The 20,412-nt window shown below is 41.3% G+C and overlaps 4 protein-coding genes across 6 annotated transcripts in view; 2 read left to right on the forward strand and 2 right to left on the reverse strand.

Moving 5' to 3' along the window:
* vps33b (VPS33B late endosome and lysosome associated) overlaps positions 1 to 1,484 on the reverse strand; it is a 21,703-nt gene extending 20,219 nt beyond the window's left edge. Inside the window, exons 1-2 of one of the 3 annotated variants that reach the window (XM_019257118.2) lie at positions 888 to 1,484; positions 215 to 341 (exon numbers count right to left, since the gene is read on the reverse strand). In XM_019257118.2, the coding sequence (XP_019112663.1) occupies positions 215 to 313 (99 nt within the window). In that variant the 5' untranslated portion in view covers positions 314 to 341; positions 888 to 1,484. Of the gene's footprint in view, positions 1 to 214; positions 342 to 526; positions 736 to 887 lie in introns of those variants that run through there. The other 2 variants (XM_019257116.2, XM_019257119.2) reach the window with 2 other exon arrangements.
* hddc3 (HD domain containing 3) lies at positions 701 to 3,283 on the forward strand. The gene is made up of 4 exons (XM_010751248.3): positions 701 to 847; positions 2,560 to 2,615; positions 2,708 to 2,948; positions 3,061 to 3,283. The coding sequence occupies exons 1-4, from the start codon at positions 736 to 738 to the stop codon at positions 3,189 to 3,191; spliced, it is 540 nt and encodes a 179-aa protein (XP_010749550.2). The 5' UTR covers positions 701 to 735; the 3' UTR covers positions 3,192 to 3,283.
* Positions 3,284 to 5,170: 1,887 nt separating this feature from the next.
* On the forward strand, positions 5,171 to 8,817 carry mfap1 (microfibril associated protein 1). Its single transcript, XM_010751249.2, has 8 exons — positions 5,171 to 5,379; positions 6,592 to 6,814; positions 6,900 to 7,038; positions 7,120 to 7,307; positions 7,399 to 7,668; positions 7,748 to 7,907; positions 8,025 to 8,114; positions 8,222 to 8,817. Exons 1-8 carry the CDS (start codon positions 5,298 to 5,300, stop codon positions 8,399 to 8,401), a joined length of 1,332 nt encoding a protein of 443 aa, XP_010749551.1. The 5' UTR covers positions 5,171 to 5,297; the 3' UTR covers positions 8,402 to 8,817.
* Positions 8,818 to 8,858: 41 nt separating this feature from the next.
* On the reverse strand, positions 8,859 to 13,301 carry hypk (huntingtin interacting protein K). Its single transcript, XM_019257120.2, has 4 exons — positions 13,068 to 13,301; positions 9,806 to 9,861; positions 9,572 to 9,623; positions 8,859 to 9,112 (listed from the first exon to the last, which is right to left on the reverse strand). Exons 1-4 carry the CDS (start codon positions 13,227 to 13,229, stop codon positions 9,017 to 9,019), a joined length of 366 nt encoding a protein of 121 aa, XP_019112665.1. The 5' UTR covers positions 13,230 to 13,301; the 3' UTR covers positions 8,859 to 9,016.
* Positions 13,302 to 20,412: the final 7,111 nt, after the last annotated feature.

Consider the following 20,412-nt stretch of genomic DNA (forward strand, 5'->3'; position numbering starts at 1 on the left):
TAAAATCACAATAAAGAAAATACAGAATATCACAGAGTCAGATTCATCAGATGAGGTGTGGTCAGGTGTGCAACAGCTGTTTCATTAACTGCACATAGTCCCTACAATGTAATTAAGTGTAGCAGTGTCCATCATTTCTCTGTTTTTAACTGCATGTATAGCATTCACACACACAGTCATGTCTGCAGCTGCAGGTGTGATCATGTGTTCTCACCTGTTCCAGCAGGTATATGAGCTGATCTCTGGCCAGCCTCTTGAGCAGAGAGAAGTCAGGCAGCTCCGGGCAGTCTCTCCTCCTTGCACTGTGAGCCATACTGGGCCACCACTGGTTTACTCATTCACTGCACACATGGATAAAAACATTAAACGTTAGTAAACAGAGACAGAGAGGCTGCAGCCGACAGAGACACACAGAGGAGACTGGATCATCCGGCCTAGCTGGGTTAGCTGCTTAGGCTAAAAACACATCGTGCTCAAGACGCGGAATTTCTAGATTAACACTCGCGTTTAAAATGCTGACACTCACATGGAGATGTTACCACGAAATATTTATATTTAACTGTTCAAAAAACAGGCCGTTTAAAAAGGCTTCACATTAGACACTACCTGCTTCCGTAGTACCCGGAAAGAATCGCATCGTCACTTGTTTCCCATCGGACACCACGTAAAGAGAGGACTGCTCCACTTTACGAGGGGAGACGTCGCGGTCCGTAGCACCTGTCGATCTCCGCCGCGATGAATTCAGACGCGGTGTTGTTGCTGGAGACTGTTCACTTCGCCGCGGAGAAACACCGGCAGCAGAGGCGGAAAGACGCGGAGCAGACGCCGTACATTAACCACCCCGTAGGTACGAAGGAGTCTGCGTACTTCGTCCAGGTGCTGCTCACCTGAGAGAGGAGTGAGTCCACATTCTGAGCCCATGTGGATAAAACCAGTGTCGGTGTTGACATGTTGGTAATGAGAGGCTGCAGCTTAATTATTAACTAACTTACAACATCCAGTGGTCTACTCGGTATTTAGTTTGTCTGCTCTGGGCTACTGTAGATGTACTAGTGATGGGGAGTTCGGTTCTTTTTAGGGAGTCAGATCATTTGACTCCCTCAAGAAGGGTCGGCTCTTCTTGGTGAGGAGCCGGCTCTTCCAATTTCAGCGCTGTTTAGACTTGTGCGTATGTGTACACATATAACATGTATATATTCAATACTTCCTTTGTACTAAAGCATTCAAAGGAAAAATTAAATTTTCTAATGGGGAGTTCAGTGCTTTTTAGGGAGTCAGATCATTTGACTCAGAAGAAGAAGAGTTGACTCTTTTGGGTCCCAAACGTCTCTTATGCCCTTCATAATTCAGCCCAATTCAGCGCTGATTTGACTTATGATTTGTATGTGTACACATGTATTGTGTATATATTCAATACGGCCTTTGTACTAAAGCATTCAAGAGTAAAAATTAAATAACTAACTTACAACATCCAGTGGTCTACTCAGTATTTAGTTTGTCTGCTCTGGGCTACTGTAGGTGTATTAGTGATGGGGAGTTCGGTTCTTTTTAGGGAGTCAGATCATTTGACTCCCTCAAGAAGAGTCGGCTCTTCTTGGTGAGGAGCCGGCCCTTCCAATTTCAGCGCTGTTTTGACTTGTGCGTATGTGTACACATATAACATGTATATATTCAGTACTTCCTTTGTACTAAAGCATTCAAAGGAAAAATTAAATTTTCTAATGGGGAGTTCAGTGCTTTTTAGGGAGTCAGATCATTTGACTCAGAAGGACAAGAGTTGCTCTTTTGGGTCCCAAACGGCTCTTATGCCTTTCATAATTCAGCCAAATTCAGCACTGATTTGACTTATGATTAGTATGTGTACACATATATCATGCATATATTCAATACTTCCTTTGTACTAAAGCATTCAAGAGTAAAAATTAAATTTTCTAATGGGGAGTTCAGCGCTTTTTATGGAGTCAGATAATTTGACTCAGAAGAAGAAGAGTTGACTCTTTTGGGTCCCAAACGTCTCTTATGCCTTTCATAATTCAGCCAAATTCAGCGCTGATTTGACTTATGATTAGTATGTGCACACATATATCATGCATATATTCAATACGTCCTTTGTACTAAAGCATTCAAGAGTAAAAATTGTTCTAATGGGGAGTTCGGTTCTTTTTAGGGAGTCAGATCATTTGTCTTACCAAGAAGAGTCGGCTCTTTTGGGTCCCCAACGCCTCTTAATTTTTACCACTTATGCCTATTATTCATAATTCAGCCAAATTCAGCACTGATTTGACATATGATTTATGTGTACACATATATCGTGTATATATTCAATACATCCTTTGTACTAAAACATTCAAGAGTAAAAATGATATTTTCTAATATCAATAAATTGCTGTAGCCAAATGTTTTCATGGTCTAATCGTTGCATTGCAATTGTGTCCGAAGGTATGTCCAAACGTTTGACTGGTACTGTATATCATATAATCTTGATATTTCTGTCAGCAGCTGAAAATGGTAAGACTTTCCTCTCTCTGATACTCACAGCTCTGTGTGTCTACTTTTAAGGAGTAGCAAGAATCCTCAGCCATGAAGGAGGCATCACAGATATCGAAGTTTTGCAAGTATGTTACCAATCAGTTACAGTCAAGTTACACTGTCAACTACAGTGTTTGTTGTACGTCACTCAGCCCATATTTTGTCTTTTGTGTTGCAGGCCGCTCTGCTTCACGACACGGTGGAGGACACAGACACCACCCCCGCAGAGCTTGAAGCAAAGTTTGGACCGATTGTGGCTCGTATCGTTCAGGAGGTGACGGACGATAAAAGCCTACCCAAACAGGAGAGGAAGCGCCAGCAGGTGGAGCACGCGCCTCACTGCAGTCACCAAGCCAAACTGGTCAAACTGGCTGACAAACTGTACAACCTGAGAGACCTGAACCGCTGCACACCTGTTGGTCAGCAACTCTTTCTGTCACTGCTCTTAGTGGAAATACACAAGAATCATTACTTCAGAACATACTTGGTTATCATACGTTCCCCTCCTGTGTGTGTGTGTGTGTTTGGCAGGTTGGACGGCGGAGCGGGTCCAGGAGTATTTCGTTTGGGCCCGTGAGGTGGTGAAAGGACTCAGAGGAACCAGCTCAGCTCTGGAGGAGAAACTGGACGAGCTGTTCAGACAAAGAGGAGTCCAGCTTTGACAACACAGTCGCAACAGAACAGATTATTCAAATGACAAATAAAATACATTTTCATTTGTAAATTATACAATTAAAGCACTTTTCATATATGATACGTTTGTGTGAGTTTTCATTTGTTTCATTCATAATTTGGTTATTAAATTGAGGGTGTGAAGGTGTAATGAGTTATTTTAATCAGAAGTGTTTATGAGTATTAGTATAATCTAAGATAGAGCGCTACATAAATGCAATCCATTGTTATTAGTATTAATATAAGTATAATTTACACACATAATTTACAGGAAGATATATAATACAGCTTCACAGTGGGAACCACACATGCAGATACCATCATTTCACCTTCTCTGCTTCTCACAATGATCTAATGTCCATTCTTTGGGTGTTTTAGTCCATGTGATTCTCTTCTTCTTGTTGGTCTACCTCAGTCGTGGTTCATTTGCAGCAATTCGACCATTATTAATTACCCTGATTCACGCAATTTCCTCGGAATAGAGGTGGGGTGGACTAGATGTTATGTATGCAAAGTACTAAACAATGGTTAAGAACTCAATTACTTTATATTTATGAATTACAATTCACTTTAATTGTCACATATCGCAGATCCATCTCCCCTCACCATCAATGGAGACTTAGTGGAGAGAGTGCGCACCTTCAGCTTCCTGGGCACCACCATCTCTGCTGACCTGTCCTGGTCTGCAAACAGCAAGGCTGTCTGTCAAGAAGGCTCAACAGCACCTGCACTTCCTGAGAATGCTCAGGAAGAACAACATCAACCAGAAGCTGCTGTTAACCTTCTACCGTTTCTCTGTCGAGAGCATCCTGACCTACTGCTCCTCGGTGAGGTTCTCTCTCCGCACTGAGGCAGACCGGAAGAAGCTCCAGAGAGTGGTTAAGACAGTGCAGAAGATGGTGGGTTGCCCCCTCCCCTCCCTCAAAGACATTCACACATCTCGCTGCCTCAGCAGAGCGCAGACCATTACGAGAGACAACACCCATCCCGCCCACCACCTGTTTGGCCTGCTGCCCTCTGGCAGACGCTACAGGTAGAGCCAGGACAAAACAGACTCAGGAACAGTTTCTTTCCCAAAGTCATCACCATCCTGAATTCACACATGCACTAGCCCCCCAACATGCAAAATCTCTTAATCTTACCTGTGTGTCACAAGCAATAACCCTTATGTGCAACAATTGTGTAATAATGTGCTGTCATGTAACATCCTGCTTTTACCATTTGCTATGCAAATACAAGTAAGATGCAGCATTCACTTTTTATGAATACCCCTTGTATTTTTGTATAGCGTCTATATTTTTAGCATTGCATTTGTATTTATATTGTAGTTTTCATCTCGTCTATTTTGATGCTACACTATGCTATTACCTATATTAGGACCAGCACCTCGTTTCTATTCTATTCTATATTTGAACCTTGGTTTGGGGCCTTTCTGTGTGGAGTTTGCATGTTCTCCCCAGGTTCTCTCCACTGGGTACTCCAGCTTCCTCCCATAGTCCAAAGACATACATGCACTTTAAGTCTGCACTTAAAACCCACCTGTTTAAAATTAAAATCGCCTTTTCCATCTGATTCAATTGCATAGTCCTATTTTAACCTGTTTTTAATCTTGTATTCTTGTAATTTGATATAATTTTATGTTTTTTTTTGTTTGTTTCTGTTATTTGCTGTCTACACTCATTTATTGTAAGGTGTCCTTGGGTGACAGAAAGGCGCCTATGAAATAAAATGTATTATTTATTATTATGATTATTAACAGGTTATTTGGTGACTCTAAATCACCTGTAGATGTTGCTGATTTTTAACATTTAGCTTCAATTTTTCATCAACTCTTTAACTTAAAGTTTATTTCAGAAATAAATTCCAATAATTGTAACTAGTAAAGACCAAATAACACACACAAAAATGTTATTGTATGTTAATTAGCGTGTGCTTTTACTTTGGTAGGAAATGTCCGTTGGAACAAATCCACTTCCTGTCCGCTCGCTCTTCAGTGGGTTTCACTTCCGTCTGCCTGAAGCGGGTCGAGCTCGTTCTGTCCAAACACTTTCTATATTTTTATCTTGAACTCAGCTGGTACCGTGGACCGGGCAGTCATGTCTAGTCGCGAAGCCCTCAACATGAAGCTGCCTCCGATCCAGTCCACGGCCGGAGCCGTGCCGGTCCGGAACGAGAAAGGTGAGACACGGAGCAGGCCTGCTAACCTAACCTAGCCTAGCCTCGCTGCTAATGTGAAATTATGAGATTATTTATTTATGGTGACTTAATAAATAAATATGATGTTCACATTAGAGCGAGTACGTCCTTGAGGGCTGCAGGAACAAGTTAAAGTCCATGTGACAAACACACACGAGCGTGTTTTTTTGGGTGTCCACACACTTTTGGCCACATGATGGTGGCTCAGAAGTGACACACAGAGTTTAATCCGCTGTTTTACACTAATGACAACACGTGCATCAATAAATACTCTGCACAGTGTTTACTACCAGACCTGTACTGCGTTTATATATCTGTGCAGAGGGAACAGCAAATTTATTGATCCGTATGGATGGATGGATGGATGGATGGATAGATGGGTGGATGGTGGATTGATGGATGGATGGATAAATAAATGGATGGATGGATAGATGGGTGGATAGATGGATGGATGGATGGATAGATGGTTGGATTGATGGATGGATGGATTGATGGATGGATGGATTGATGGATGGATGGATAGATGGATGGGTGGATAGATGGTTGGATTGATGGGTGGGTGGATAGATGGATGGATGGATAGATGGTTGGATTGATGGGTGGGTGGATGGATGGATAGATGGATGGTTGGATTGATGGGTGGATGGATAAATAGATGGATGGTGGATTGATGGACGGATGGATAGATCGGTGGATCGATGGATGGATAGATCGATGGATGGATAGATCGGTGGATGGATGGATGGATAAAGAAATAGATGGATGATAAATAGATGGATGGATAGATGGTGGATTGATGGATGGATAGATCGGTGGATGGATGGATGGATAGATCGGTGGATGGATGGATGGATAGATCGGTGGATGGATTGATGGATAGGTGGTTGGATGGATGGATGGATAGATGGTTGGATGGATAGATGGTTGGATGGATAGATAAATAAATAGATGGATGGATAAATAAATAGATGGATGGATGATGGATAAATAAATAGATGGGTGGATGGATAGATGGATGGATCGATCCAGTAGCAGTACACAAACATACATTGAACATAAATTACGTAAAAATAATTAGATTGAAACTATCAGCTGGTCTTGGCAGAAGATGCTATGACAAACATTTCTTTTCATTATTGATTAATCCATCAATCTAAGAATATAATATCACAAACCTGTCTCTGTGTATCCCAGGTGAGCTCTCCATGGAGAAGGTGAAGGTGAAGCGGTACGTGTCGGGTAAACGACCTGACTACGCGCCAATGGAGTCGTCGGACGAGGAAGAAGAGGACTTCCAGTTTGTGAAGAAGGGAAAGGAAATGATGGAGATGCCGGAGCTGGAGCTGGAGGAAGAGGAGGTCTCTGACCCACGTCTCAAACGTCTGCTCAACCGTGTCTCCGAGGACGTGGAGGAGAGGTAAGACGCGGACACGCGCTGAAGGTTTGATTTGTGAATGCATTCAGCTGAAGTGCTGACTTCCTTCCTGTGTCTTTGTCCTCAGGCTGGCGAGACACAGACAGATCGCAGAGCCTGAAGTCGTGGCCGAGAGCAGCGAGGACTCTGATGAAGGAACCTGGCACCCGGAGCGAGAGGAGAGCAGCGAGGAAGAAGAGGAGGAAGAGGAAGAAGTGGACGATGAGGTCACTATCTGTACTTCACTTAGAAATGTCAGTGTTTCTTTACGTCGAGAGGAGTTTTAACTTTTCTCGTTTCTTGCACAGGAAATCGAGAGGAGACGAGCGATGATGAGGCAGCGAGCCGTCGAACGCAAGAACGAGGAGATGGAGGTCATGGAGGTGGAGGAGGAAGGGAAGTCCGGGGAGGAGTCGGAGTCGGAGTCTGAATACGAAGAATACACAGACAGCGAGGACGAAGCCGAGCCGCGACTCAAACCTGTCTTCATTCGCAAGTATGAACCCAAACAGCCGCACATTAAGATTTCTCTGTGCAGTTTACGATCATTCATTCATGTTCATCTCGTCTGTCTGTCTGCACCACAGAAAGGACAGAGTCACGGTGGCGGAGCGCGAGGCAGAGGAGCAGAGGCAAAGAGAGCTGGAGGCCGAGGCCAAGAAGCAGGCGGAGGAGCGACGTCGCTACACCCTCAAGATCGTGGAGGAGGAGGCGAAGAAGGAGTTTGAGGAGAACCGACGCACGCTGGCCGCTCTGGACGCTTTGGACACAGACGGAGAGAACGAGGAGGAAGAATATGAAGCCTGGAAAGTCCGAGAGCTGAAACGCATCAAGAGGGATCGAGAGGCCAGAGAACAGTGAGTGAACTCATTTAACACCGCGCTGTGAGTACTGAGCTGTTGTTCGAGGATGGTAACGAGTGGTGTTTGTCCTCAGGATGGAGAGGGAGAAGGCTGAAATCGAGAGATTCCACAACCTGACGGAGGAGGAGCGCAGAGCCGAGCTCCGCAACAGCGGCAAAGTCATCACCAACAAAGCCACCAAAGGCAAATACAAGTTTCTGCAGAAGTACTACCACAGAGGTGCCTTCTTCATGGTGAGTCACTGCAGACGCTGTGTCTACATCACAGCTACGTCCGATACATGAGGTGCACGAGAGACGTTTCAGTAGTAGTAGTACTCATAAATCTAGAGCTGTGCCTTTCTGTTACAGGACGGGGAGGACGACGTCTACAAGAGAGATTTCAGCGCGCCGACTCTGGAGGATCACTTCAACAAAACCATCTTACCCAAAGTCATGCAGGTCAGCCGCTGAACATCTCAGCAACTTCTCATCCGTTAACCGTCTTCCTCTTCTGTGATCTGACCTGTCGTACTTAAGTTTTTGTTTTTTTCCTTCCCTCCCTCAAGGTCAAAAACTTTGGTCGGTCCGGACGCACCAAGTACACCCACCTGGTGGACCAGGACACCACGTCGTTCGACTCGGCCTGGGCTCAGGAGAGCGCTCAGAACAGCAAGTTCTTCAAGCAGAAGGCGGCGGGCGTGAGGGACGTGTTCGACAGACCCACGGTGAAGAAGAGGAAGACTTAAGACGTGAAACGGAGACTTTAGAGACTGTCCAGAGGCCGAGCCCAGGGACTCTCTCCTGGACTTTGAACTGTTTATCTACGAGGAGGTCGCACTATCATTTAAAAACGTTATTTAAATGTTGGATGAATGCTGCAGAATATCCCTTTGAGAATCCAGCTCACATTTCTTTCTGTATTTGTGGCGATGAACGGGGGATGATTAATGATGTAATGTCCTAAAGATCTGTATGATAACAGGTCTGACACTCAGATACCTCCTTCACTTTAAAGCAGGGCGTCACCATGTCATTTTGTAAAAAAAATCAGCTTGTAATAACCAATTTCTTGTAATATCCATTTTTTCTTCCAGATTTGTGAAAGTACAGGTGTAACTTGATTTTTTTGTGAATAAAACTTGTATTTTCATTTTTAAGAACATTTCTACAGAGAGCAGGTCGCATTAATCACAGACACAGAAGGAGGGAGGTCAACTTTTATTTTAAAAAAGAGGAAAAAAAAAAGATTTGGTAGATGACATCACAAGAATTTAACCGCTGAGTTCAGCCTCATTGTCTCGATGAGCCCCGGTGTGTAAAAAAAAAAACAAAGTGAAGCAGTCCAGTGTGTAAATGTTTGTTCAGTTGGTCAGAGCCACCAAAGCTTCCACCACGTTCCCCATGTGTTCCCGCAGACTGCGCTCTGCCACGGCCCGCGAGATCTCCATCTCCGACATCTGCACGGCAACAAAGAGAAACAGAGTTTACTGCCACAAACATTTTATTAATAATGTTTAACTTGAGATTGTAACTAATCCATGAGTGGGATACGTGATTACATTCAAAACAAGCTTCACGTTTTAAAGTCTTGATCCTTGATCGAACCTTTTTCTATCAGAGTGAACTGACTCAGTGACATAATATGGATATTTCATATTATATTCAATACATAACAACCTACAAACTGAAATTAACCGAAGTAGTGAGCTCAGTAACTGCAGGACGTTTGTTTCTAATCTTTAGTCATACTTCCAACAGGCTTCTTTTTGCTATAAGCTGTTAACAGCAGCAGACTGATGCTTATTATTTTTGGAATAACACTTGTAGTGTTTCAGTGTCCACATATCAAAAGCAGATATGTGGTCTTAAATTAATAGACAATAAATCACACAGATGGATGCGAGTGAAGAACTTACGATTAGTTCTACGTCCTCTTTCTTGATGGTGACTTTGGCCAACTCTTTTTCTCTGAAAACAAAAAAAATGACAGTCAGAACAAATAAAACCAGCAAGTTTAGAAAAGTTCAGAGGGCGCGTCACGTTTGAGATAAAAAATCTGCTGACGACAAATGATGTTTGTAGCTGAATGCTGTGTAACTACAGGATCATGTATCTAAAATGAAATGAGGAGATGAAGCGGCTGGTCTCACCTCTCTTGTTTGGCTTTCTGTTCTCGTGACCTTCTGTCGCCGATCACTGACATGGCCTGAAAATAAAGCAAAACATTTTTTTTAATTAATATTTATGACAGTGCCACAGTTTCACAAATGTGACAACAAAAAAACATCACCACACAAAGAAATCCTACAGATAAACCACGCTCAGAGCTGAAACAACAAACCGACTCATCGATAAATCAAATATTCTGATAATCAACGACTCGGTGAGCAAACGTGGCAAATGAAGACGTGAAGAGCTGCTGCTCCTCTCTGTGTTATTATTTTTACGATGAATATCTTTGAGTTTTAGACACAAGACGTAACTTTGAGTTCTCAGAACTTCAGAAACTAAACGCATCAACGGTAAAGAAGTGTTAGTTTGAGTTCTTGAGGAATCCTCCTGAAGTTAACGGGCATGTTTTGTTGGCGCAGACACAAAACAGCTGTTGTTGTTTTCATGTATACGTCTTGTCACCGTGAGAAACCGTCAGATTTATTTCACTTTGACAGGAAACAGGTAATGATTTTTACTAATTAGGGTTCAGTTCCATTTAGTGCACCGCAGCAGCACCCTGGTGTGGTCAAATCTGCTTCCTAACTGAGTGGAATGATGCCTGAAGTATTAACGCAGCCGCCGTGATAAGAGCTGTTCAAATATAAGGAGCCTCAACGCTTCCTTTATCAAATCAAATCAAATCAATTTTATTTGTATAGCCCAAAGTCACAAAGTACATTTGCCTCAGAGGGCTTTACAATCTGTACAGGGAGTGACACCCTCTGTCCTTAGACCCTCGGTTCGAGTGAGGAAAAACTTGCCCACAAAAACCCTTTAACAGGGAAAAAATGTGGAAGAAACCTCAGGAAGAGCCACAGAGGAGGGATCCCTCTCCCAGGACGGACAGACGTGCAATGGATGTCACGTGTACAGAACAAATCAACACAAACATATTGTACAATGACTGATAAAATGAAAATGAATTATAATGAATGATAAAAATGATTACAGTAATAGATATGGTAGTAATAATGACAGTAATAATATATGTAGTGGGCGTCATGCAGGATCACAGCAGCAGCCACGATCCACGAGAACCTGCTGGACGACAGAGCACAGAAACTCCGGGGAAGTTTGGTTAGGAGTATTATCTCCTTTAAGAAAGGAAAGGAGGTAAAGGTGTAAGTGCAGTCGTCTCCTCCTAACTCCTTACGACCTCTCCTTCACATCTTTCCTTGGAGGTCAAAGAAAAGTGGTTAGGAAAGGACTTTTTGACTGTTCGACTGTACCCCCTTACTCCATAGACATATATATACATAGACGCCGCATTGAGCGGGTTGGTCGCAATACGTCAACGGGTCCGCCATATTGGATGTGGCAGATCTGCCCGTAAACTAATACAAGGAAATGGACTGAACTTCATAAAGCGCCTTTCTACAAAGTTCTTCAAGTTAATGTCTCTTATACACCCATTCACACACACACTATATATCTGGGAAACAAACAGGCACCAAAACAACGTTGTAACTTTTAAAGTGATGATTATAAATGTTTACTCCTTATGTAAGCACCCAACAACGTATGTATTTTTCTAATGCTGAGTTTACAGCTTTCATGTGTGTAAACACTGTTACTGTGATGATAAATACTGAAATATTTATATTTAACATTTAAAAATGTGGTAAATACACCAGATCCTGAAAGTGTAGATGTGACAGAGGGGTTCTGATAAAGAGCACACCACACACACACATATATACAATGTTCTATAGTAATATATAATATAGATATATATATATATAATTATATATATTATCTATATTATATATATATATATTATATATATATATATTATATAATATAACTACATACATACCTACATACATTACATTACACACACCACCACACACACACACACATACCTACACTACATACTATATTATACATCCACACACATTTCGGCTAAACCACTCAGCATTAGCCAAAAAACTACGTGGTGGGTGCTTAATAAGGAGTAACCTTTATAATCATCACTTAAAAGTTACATACGTTTGTTTTGGTGCCTGCTTGTTTCCCTATATTAGTGTGTGTGTGAATGGTGTTAACAGACATTAACTCTAAAGACCTTTGTAGAAAGGCGCTTATGAAGTTCAGTCCATTTCCTTGTATTAGTTTACGGGCAGACTTGCCACATCCAATAGGCGGACCCGTTGACGTTACGATTCAGCGCTCATGCTGGCGTCTAGTATCTATGTCTATGTGTATATGTCTATGTGTATATGTCTATGTTTATATGTCTATGTTTATATGTCTATGTGTATATGTCTATGTTTATATGTCTATGCCTTACTCTGTTTGACCTAAATGGAACGGAGCCTTAATTAGTACCACTGTTTCCTATTAACTAAGAAAAAGTGTACTGTAACACTGTTTGGACGTTTCCTTTCCTGTTGTGTTTAATCTATATCGAACACTTTAATGAGTTTATCTGAGTGTATGTTGATATATCTGCATGTTAAATCACTTAGAGCCTGTCAGCTAACAGTTAGCCACTGAGATAACCGTTGGTAGATAATTCCCGCCTTTTAACACGTAGTCATGGAAACGGCTCATGAATCTATAAGTAGAGTTAAAAACGGAACACGGTTCAACTTTGACGCTTCACACGGTTTAACGTCAGACCGTGTCAGCCCGACTGCGGTAACGCTATCTACTCTACACAAAATCTAGTGCGCGACTACATCGGTTTGTACGGTAAAGCGTGTGAGCGGCTTCATGGTGCCTTCAAGTGCACATCGGAAACCCAGAAATCAAATAATAATAATAATCTCTTTTCGAAAGATACATGCAGATTTACAAAAATCATTAAATAAACAAATCAACTCCACCTGATTCTTTTTCTACATGTCCCCAGCTACTTCTGGGGTGAATTTCAAGTTATTTTACTGTACTATTTTCTAATACAGTATAATATAATGTATGCATCACTATTAAAACAAATAGTACAGTAAAACAACTTGATATTCACCACAGAGGTAGCTGGGGACATTTGATTTGTTTATTTGATGACTTTTCTAAATCTGCATATGTAGCTTAGAAAAGAGATTATGTGATTTCTGAGTTTCCGAGGTGCGCTTGAAGGCACCATGAAGCCGCTCATACGCTTTACCGTACAAACCGATGTAGTCGCGCACTAGATTTTAAAGTGCGTTGCCGCATGTTCCCCTCGGCTAACGTCGTTAGCTCCGCAGCTTTCACCGTTTCTAAGTCCGAGCTGGAGATTTCTTTCTCCTCCGCGTAGTCCGTGACTCTCTCCAGGTCAGCGGCTCCGCTGTCATGCTTGCGGGGCTTCTCCGCCGGTTTCCCGGTGCAGTTTTCTTCGGCTTCCAGGTCCAGATCGACGTCTCCCTCCGCAGCCATGTTTGCTCGAGTACAAGGGCCGGAACGAAAAGGAAGGTTCCGGCCAAACGTCGGAGGGAGAAACGGGGTAGCACCGGAAAGGGAAATCACAGTTTAACCCTCTAAATAAATAAATAAAAATAATCTGAAGAATTTTTATTTTTATTTTCTTTGGGCTCTGTTGCATGCACTGTACTTTCACATCCAGGGTATTTGCACCTGCCCCCCCTTTCTCCATCACAATAACATTTCACAGTACACTCTGTCTTATACATAAATATATTACACTGGGGAAAACTATTTTTGTTGAGTTAGGTCTGACACCTGTTTTTAACTAATGTTTCAGGTGCTGAATCCAAAACTGATCTCAGTTTTTCTCGATCACGTCAAGTTTTTGAACTATAGGATCCCTGTTTTCTTAAAAAATATGAAAAGTCCTGTACTTAACAGATATGTTAACATGCATTTGAATGTTTCTAGTGGTAAAAATTCAAATATTTCATCAAGGAACAGCTTCAAAGTTCATTCTTTCAAAATAAAAGCATGCATTTTTAAGCAAAAGAAGTTATACTTATCAATATTCTGCTTTCTTTTAGGTCTAATTAAAAAATCAGGCACATCATTTAATTATTAATTAACCTCAGTTCTATTTCCAAAAGTGATTTTAGTGAAAGAATGAATCAGATCTGTCATATTATCTTATACTGTAACAGATATGTGCTTGTTTCCACTGAACAAAAGTAACAGTCTGTGCAGTGATCTTTTTGGGGATACCAAACGCAACTTTTCACGTGTTCCTTTGGTCCACATCTGTAAACTCTCCACACACTGCTTCCACACTTTGTGAGGAGCCCATGGCTTGTTGTCTTGATCACCGAGTTTTACTTTAAAATATGCAAAATATGCATGTTTGATAAATGCACTGATGTTTGCTTTCCTCTGACTTGGAATGGTGAAACTAGCACAAATACAGCAAAAGGAGTCAGGGTGGTTTAGGCGTTTACGACGAGAAGTAGCAGGAGCAGACATGATCTGGAACAAAGGAGATATATACCTATGGAAATCAAACACTAAGATGGAATAGTTACAAGCTTTGAAAGTGGAGGAGCCACAGCCGCCCCGTGTGTATGATCACCTGAAAATAAGAATCTTTTTACTTTTGTTACTTAAAAATGATCCTTTTATATTTACAGTGGGAGCGGGTCCTCTTTTATTGAAACACCATGTTTCTACAGACTAAACTAAAAAGTGACTCTAGAAGTGTTGTTTTTCCTTTACACTGAGATGGTGAGGGTGATGTGAGGAGACTGCAATGCAGCAATTAGACCACTAGATGCAGCTAAATTCTGCACACTGGACCTTTAATACTCAGACGTATATAAAGCAGTTGAAATTAGCTCCATCTTTTCTTGAACAAAACAACATAAACATCAACTTAAAATAACGTTTCTAGTCTTTCTCTAGTCATTAAGTCGTGTATTGGTTGTGAGTGATCAAGCTTTGTAGCAGGTTGTCTTCAGCTGAGCGTCACTGCTCCAGTTTCAGATGATCTGTGCTCCACAGGTCCAGTGTGGGGCGGGAACCTTTCTGTGTGAAGTTTATATGTTCTTCTTCCTGTGTCTGCGTGGGTTCAGCCCAGGTATTCTGGCTTCCTCCCACAGACCAAAGACGTGCACCTTAAGACGTTAATCTGTGACTTTAAATTGTCCGTAGGTGTGTGAATGTGATGGTTGCCTGACTCTATAGCCCTGTGATGAACTGTTGTACATAGTAGACACACTTCAACTATAAGCAGCCTGGACTCACTCTGTGCTCCTCCTCATTCTATTCGTGTCTCTTATAAGTGGTTTACTTGTACTCGAATACAATTACAGATACAGTTACAGATTTCCTGTGTCTCCAGACTTTCTTTTGTGTGCTTGAGCTTTTTCAATCCACCTGCCAATAATCAGATTAAAGGACAGAGAAACCTGCTCTTGCCTTCAGCCCTGAGCACGACTGAAAGCCACATTAGTGCTGTCTGGTTTCGCCCTGGTTCACACTTCAGGAGATGTATGTGGTTGTGAGTCGCTGAAGGAATGGCACCGGGGCTGGAGAGACGCTGCTGCCATCACACCAACCGCTTCATCTTGCTGTATGACTGACGACTGTCTGACAGTTTGGTTGCTGTCATCGTCTCAGGCCTCAGGGGCGTGATGTCTGGACGTTGGCTTGGGGCTCAGGTGAGACGCTGCAGGATGCCGATGTATGGGGAGATGATAGAAGCATGACAGATATCTCTCTGAGTGGAGAATCACACAAGAATGACAATCTGGAAATATAATATTGTGAAAAACGCTTTCATTTAACACCAAAGTGTGAGACTAAAAAATATGAAATGAAAAGGTAACTCAGTCATAGTTCAGGTATAAGTAGTATTTTAAATGACTGTTAATAATACAGTATTTAATGGAAAAAACTTTATTTTATACGGCACTCGTGATATTTTCTTGTCAATTAAATGGAAAAAAGTGTTTCTTTTGATGAAAAAAACCTTTTTCAACTAAAAATATTAAAAAAACTATGTGTATAAAACTATTTATATGTATAAAAACAATATTTATACAGTAAAATATGGAATAAAATGGCAACCTTAAATGTGAAATCAACCGTATTAATATCCTTTTTACCATTTATTATTAGAAAAGTTATACCTTATTTATTTTATTTGTTTTTTGTTTTTTTTTACTGTAAAACAAGTTTGTTATAAAGAGTTTTTAATGTTTTATACTGTAAAACAAGTTTGTTATAAAGAGTTTTTAATGTTTTATATATTACAGAATACTAAAGCTAATATGTAGACAAATTACTAACACATTAAAGGAAAAAACACTTTGATATTTGGTGACACACCATCTTTTAAAAATAAAATAAAATTACTAACCGGAAGAAAAGAGACTTGACGGCCAAAAGTATGTGGACATTCCACATTATGTCGAACATGTTGGCCTCCACTTTTCTGGTTTCAGTCTTTTCACCATGTTGGACCTGCTGGCTGCGGGCGACTTGTTCCCATTCAGCCACAAGACCATTAGTGAGCTCCAACACTGATGTTGGCTGATCAGGTCTGGCCCTCAGTTGTCGTTCCAGTTCATCTCAAAGGTGTGGATGTAAGGTGTTAGATGGGGTTGAGCTCAAGGCTCTTTGCTCGGATTGCACACCTGTCGTGATCAGACAGAGGGCAACATTCACTTCATTTTAAGTGACTAGGCTGGGAACCACTGTTGTAGGATATCATAGATTTCCTTTAAGATGCTTAGCCCATAAAAAAGGAGTGCCCACATACTTTTGATCACACAACAACCAGCCAACAGATGAAAAAAGTCCAAGTTAAACATCAGGTTTTGGTGTCAGACCAATAAAAACATGAGCCTCTTTCCATTTTTCACCAAACTTGAACAGATGAAATCTTTCTGGACTCATACGAGCAGGTTGTGTGCTCAGTCATGCCACAGTTATAAATGGGTACATTGTGTTTCTATGCAAAGGACAGCTCCTCCTATGTATCATAAACAACGCAAGGATTTTAATTTACCTACATGTAAAGACAGGCTTAAACGACTAATTAAAACCTATTTTTACTAAAAAAGAGTCTTAAATATGTAACGAATGGCTAATTTTTCCTGCCGTTTTGCTGTAAACAATCTTGGATTTTAGCCAGCTATTATTGCGCAAGCCCGTTGAAACCATAGATTGAGCGCACTCACTCAAGCGGGCGATTTGCATTCGCTTATTTATCTTTTGTTTGTCTCTTTGGCACTTCCTCCTCTCCCACAAGGCAACAGCAATTATCCGAGAGTGAAAGGGGCCCCCAGGAATGCTGGGCCGGGCTGCCCCGGACCACTCGGAGAAACACATGTTTATCACAGGGGACTTAATGGTTTGTAATCCAAAGTTAGATTAAGGATATGAAATTAAACATTTTTGAAGTTGCAGGGATGTTCTTGGTCCTAAAGTTTGTCACACGTTGTATATTTATGTTTATGAGACAAATATCTAAATGCAAAATCACTTATTAACTGTCAACTAAGTACGAACAAGTTGGTTGGATGGTTCACAAAGATTTCCCCAGCCTTTGGTGACCACCACTATTTTTTTTTTTTTTTACCCCAGGAGGTTGAAATTTGGCATGGCAACCGAGTGTGTCCGTGTGAAGGCGTGTGTTTATGTTCATGCAGTGGCTGTGGCCTATCAGCAAAAAGATTCATAAGTTCTGCACAGACAGCTGATTAACTGTTCATGCCATGTGTTTATGAGGTTGTGTGTGTGCATTCATGAACGTGTAGATGCGTACACGGTAGCAGATTCTTGTGAGTCTGGGCTTGTTTGAAATGTAAAATGAAGCGGCTGCAGGACGAAGTGGAAGAGGTTTGGATTGTGTCCGCTGGTTAAATGAACGGTGGAGGTGTTTCCTGTGCACGTGCCTCGTACTCCTCGTTGCTCCTCAGACTAATAATCCTGCAACCGTTGATTTGCTTGAAGGTCCAGAGTGTTTTCATTCACCACTGGGTTTGTAAGTCCAAGCCTCTTAGCCGAGTCTGAACCAAGCTGACGTTTCCTCTTCTTTGACCTCGTGTTTGTTACGCAGTTCCTCGAAAGTGAACTTCACTCTGCAGTTGTTTGACCTGCTGCTTCTTCCTTACCACGGTCACCAAGTGTTTGCTTATGGTGGGAATTGTTTGGTCTCTGTGAATATTACAAAGAGTACAGTCTACAGTAGACCTGCTCCATATGGAAGGCGGTATGAGATAACTTCTGGTATGATTTGGCTCTATATAAATGTTGTCATTTTAAATAGTGTATTTATAAAAAACATATAAAACAAATAATAATCGATGATTTATTAATAAACCTAAACATGCATTATCGATATGCATCATGTTTCCTCTGCAGTGAGCCATACATTTTCACGCACTATTACATATAATATTGGTTAATATTATTTGAGTTTGTCAGTACAGTTTATTTGATGATTTTGACTGATGCATTAATGTAAAGCAGGATTTTACTGTTGTTGATTGAGGCGGAGTTCATTTTAAACTATTGGTGTGTTTTGCTGTCCTTTATGATTGACTCTGATGACGGTTCCTCGGTCTCTTATTGGGCTCAATATTTATATTGTATGCATTTTTTGATTTGTTGAATTGACTGTGTAATGCTTGGATGTGTAATGCTGATTTATTGACTCTGATTTTATTTTTTTCTTTCTGTACAGAGTCTTTCACCCTCTGCTTTGTCATTGGCAGGTCATGCTGTTCAGGTCATGTGACCTCCTACCTGCTCACACTGAGCAGCTGTCTGTAATTATCTATTTAACTGTGAATTGAGCTGTCTGACAAACATTTCACTCTTGTCCTGATGAAGGCCAGTTTGGCTGAAACGCGTAGACACGCTTTTAATAGATTAGCCATGTATCAATAAAGGCATTTTAAGTAATCTTACCCTCACGAGTGCCTCAGTTTTCTGTTTGCAATATTTCATTTTAAACTATTTTAATATATCAGACTTGTGTGTTCTGAAATTAATGAGAAATGCTGTCAAAAATTACCAAGAAGTATAAACCTTCACCATGTCCCCAAAAGTTTAAACCTCAACATTATTATTTAAAATGATTTAAAACAGATACATATAGTGAAGTAAAAAGTCCAATATTACTCTCTGAGATGCAGTATAAGTAGAGTATGAATAGAAAGTGGCATGCAAAGTAAAGTAGAAGTACCTTCAATCTGTTGAACAGTAATCTAAATTCAACAGGTCAGACAGAGAAGGAGGCTGTGACACACACACACACACACACACACACACACACACACACACACTTCATCGTTCCATCAGTTGTATGTGATAAAGTGTGTTACCAGGTGAGATTTGATTGGACAGTCTCTGGCTCAGCGACGCCGGTCTCTCAGCCTCTAACGTCCTGTCTGTGCCGGGTGAAGGTCATCCTGACTGAGAGGAGGGCTGAACCACGAACGGGATTATCCCGCCGCTCCGCCCTCGACACTAACCCAAATCTAATCTGACTCTCTCCTCATACACTCAGCGCTTTTTATCAGATACCAGACGCATCATTTCATTTCACTGCTGCTGTGCCGTACAGAGTATTTCTGCTGCTGCTGAGTCTCTAATAACACCCAAACACTGTTATTCAGTGTTTTAACAGACTAATAACCAGGTTTGTCCAGTCAAAGACTTAGTTTGTGCACTGATGAAAAGACTATGCATTTGCACACAAATTCAGATAACTTGTGGCCGTAAGTAACATTTAATTATCTAACTGAAGAATCATGATAGAATTGACATATCTCATCATACCTGAGCTTTTAATATCATCCTCAGCCGTTTTTCAAAACATATTTATTCAGTTTTATTGGCGCAGATAAAGGTCAAAACAGAAAAATACAGCAAAGTCTTTGAGTTTAAATAAGTAAAGTGAGAAATAAAATGAGGGAAAGTGTTCAATTTGACTTACAAATCCTATAAAATCTTGTCGATTGGTCCTCCTAATGTCAGACTCCGAACAAACTTAAAGTAAGAATGAGAAATATATAGAAGAAGTCACACAGACAGACCTAAATACAAGCAAGGAAACTATTTGCAAACTTGCCAGAGTAGCAGGAAAGCGTTCAGGATTTGCAAAAGACGACTGTCATGATGTAACCTCGGATGATGACAGCGAATTAAAAGTGCAAATCATTTGAAAGCTGAAACATTAGCCTCATCCCAGCTTTTATTTTATGTCTGATGCATTTTCGGGCTTCCATTAGAGCCACCCCCAAAAAAAATCCATCACCCTGTTTATTGTCATTAAGCTGTGAGGACATCAACTAATGCACCTCGGTGGATTCCATCACAGGCCAGTCTGTCCCACTTCGCTTGTTTCTGGGTCGTAATGCAGTCATTATAACTTGGTAGGATTATGGACGTGGTCTCTTTACGTGAGCGACGCACTCAGACTCAGACTTGGATGAGGTCTTCTGTGGAGGGGGTCTGTAGGGTGGGAGGCTGTGAGGTGTCAGACATCAGGGGTAATTGATTCATTTTGTAAATCTGGATTAAACATGAGTATTACCCAATCCCATCGTACTGTGAGTGTGTGCAGCGGTGGGGGAAGGGATGGGAGGGACAGATGGGACTGACACATGGTCCCTGTCGACCTCCTCCT

Source organism: Larimichthys crocea, chromosome VIII, assembly GCF_000972845.2.
Source record: "Larimichthys crocea isolate SSNF chromosome VIII, L_crocea_2.0, whole genome shotgun sequence".
NCBI classification, from domain to species: domain Eukaryota; kingdom Metazoa; phylum Chordata; class Actinopteri; family Sciaenidae; genus Larimichthys; species Larimichthys crocea.

Excerpts from the sequence above, each read along its gene's own strand:
- hddc3 (XM_010751248.3), top strand. The coding sequence starts at position 736 with ATGAATTCAGACGCGGTGTTGTTGCTGGAGACTGTTCACTTCGCCGCG. Across the intron at positions 2,616-2,707 it reads CAGATATCGAAGTTTTGCAA|GCCGCTCTGCTTCACGACAC; the intron begins GTATGTTACCAA and ends TTTGTGTTGCAG. Across the intron at positions 2,949-3,060 it reads GAACCGCTGCACACCTGTTG|GTTGGACGGCGGAGCGGGTC; the intron begins GTCAGCAACTCT and ends TGTGTTTGGCAG.
- mfap1 (XM_010751249.2), top strand. The coding sequence starts at position 5,298 with ATGTCTAGTCGCGAAGCCCTCAACATGAAGCTGCCTCCGATCCAGTCC. Across the intron at positions 6,815-6,899 it reads TCCGAGGACGTGGAGGAGAG|GCTGGCGAGACACAGACAGA; the intron begins GTAAGACGCGGA and ends CTTTGTCCTCAG. Across the intron at positions 7,669-7,747 it reads GATCGAGAGGCCAGAGAACA|GATGGAGAGGGAGAAGGCTG; the intron begins GTGAGTGAACTC and ends GTTTGTCCTCAG.
- hypk (XM_019257120.2), bottom strand. The coding sequence starts at position 13,229 with ATGGCTGCGGAGGGAGACGTCGATCTGGACCTGGAAGCCGAAGAAAAC. Across the intron at positions 9,862-13,067 it reads CCAGCTCGGACTTAGAAACG|GCCATGTCAGTGATCGGCGA; the intron begins GTGAAAGCTGCG and ends CTTTATTTTCAG. Across the intron at positions 9,624-9,805 it reads CAGAAAGCCAAACAAGAGAG|AGAAAAAGAGTTGGCCAAAG; the intron begins GTGAGACCAGCC and ends TTTTGTTTTCAG.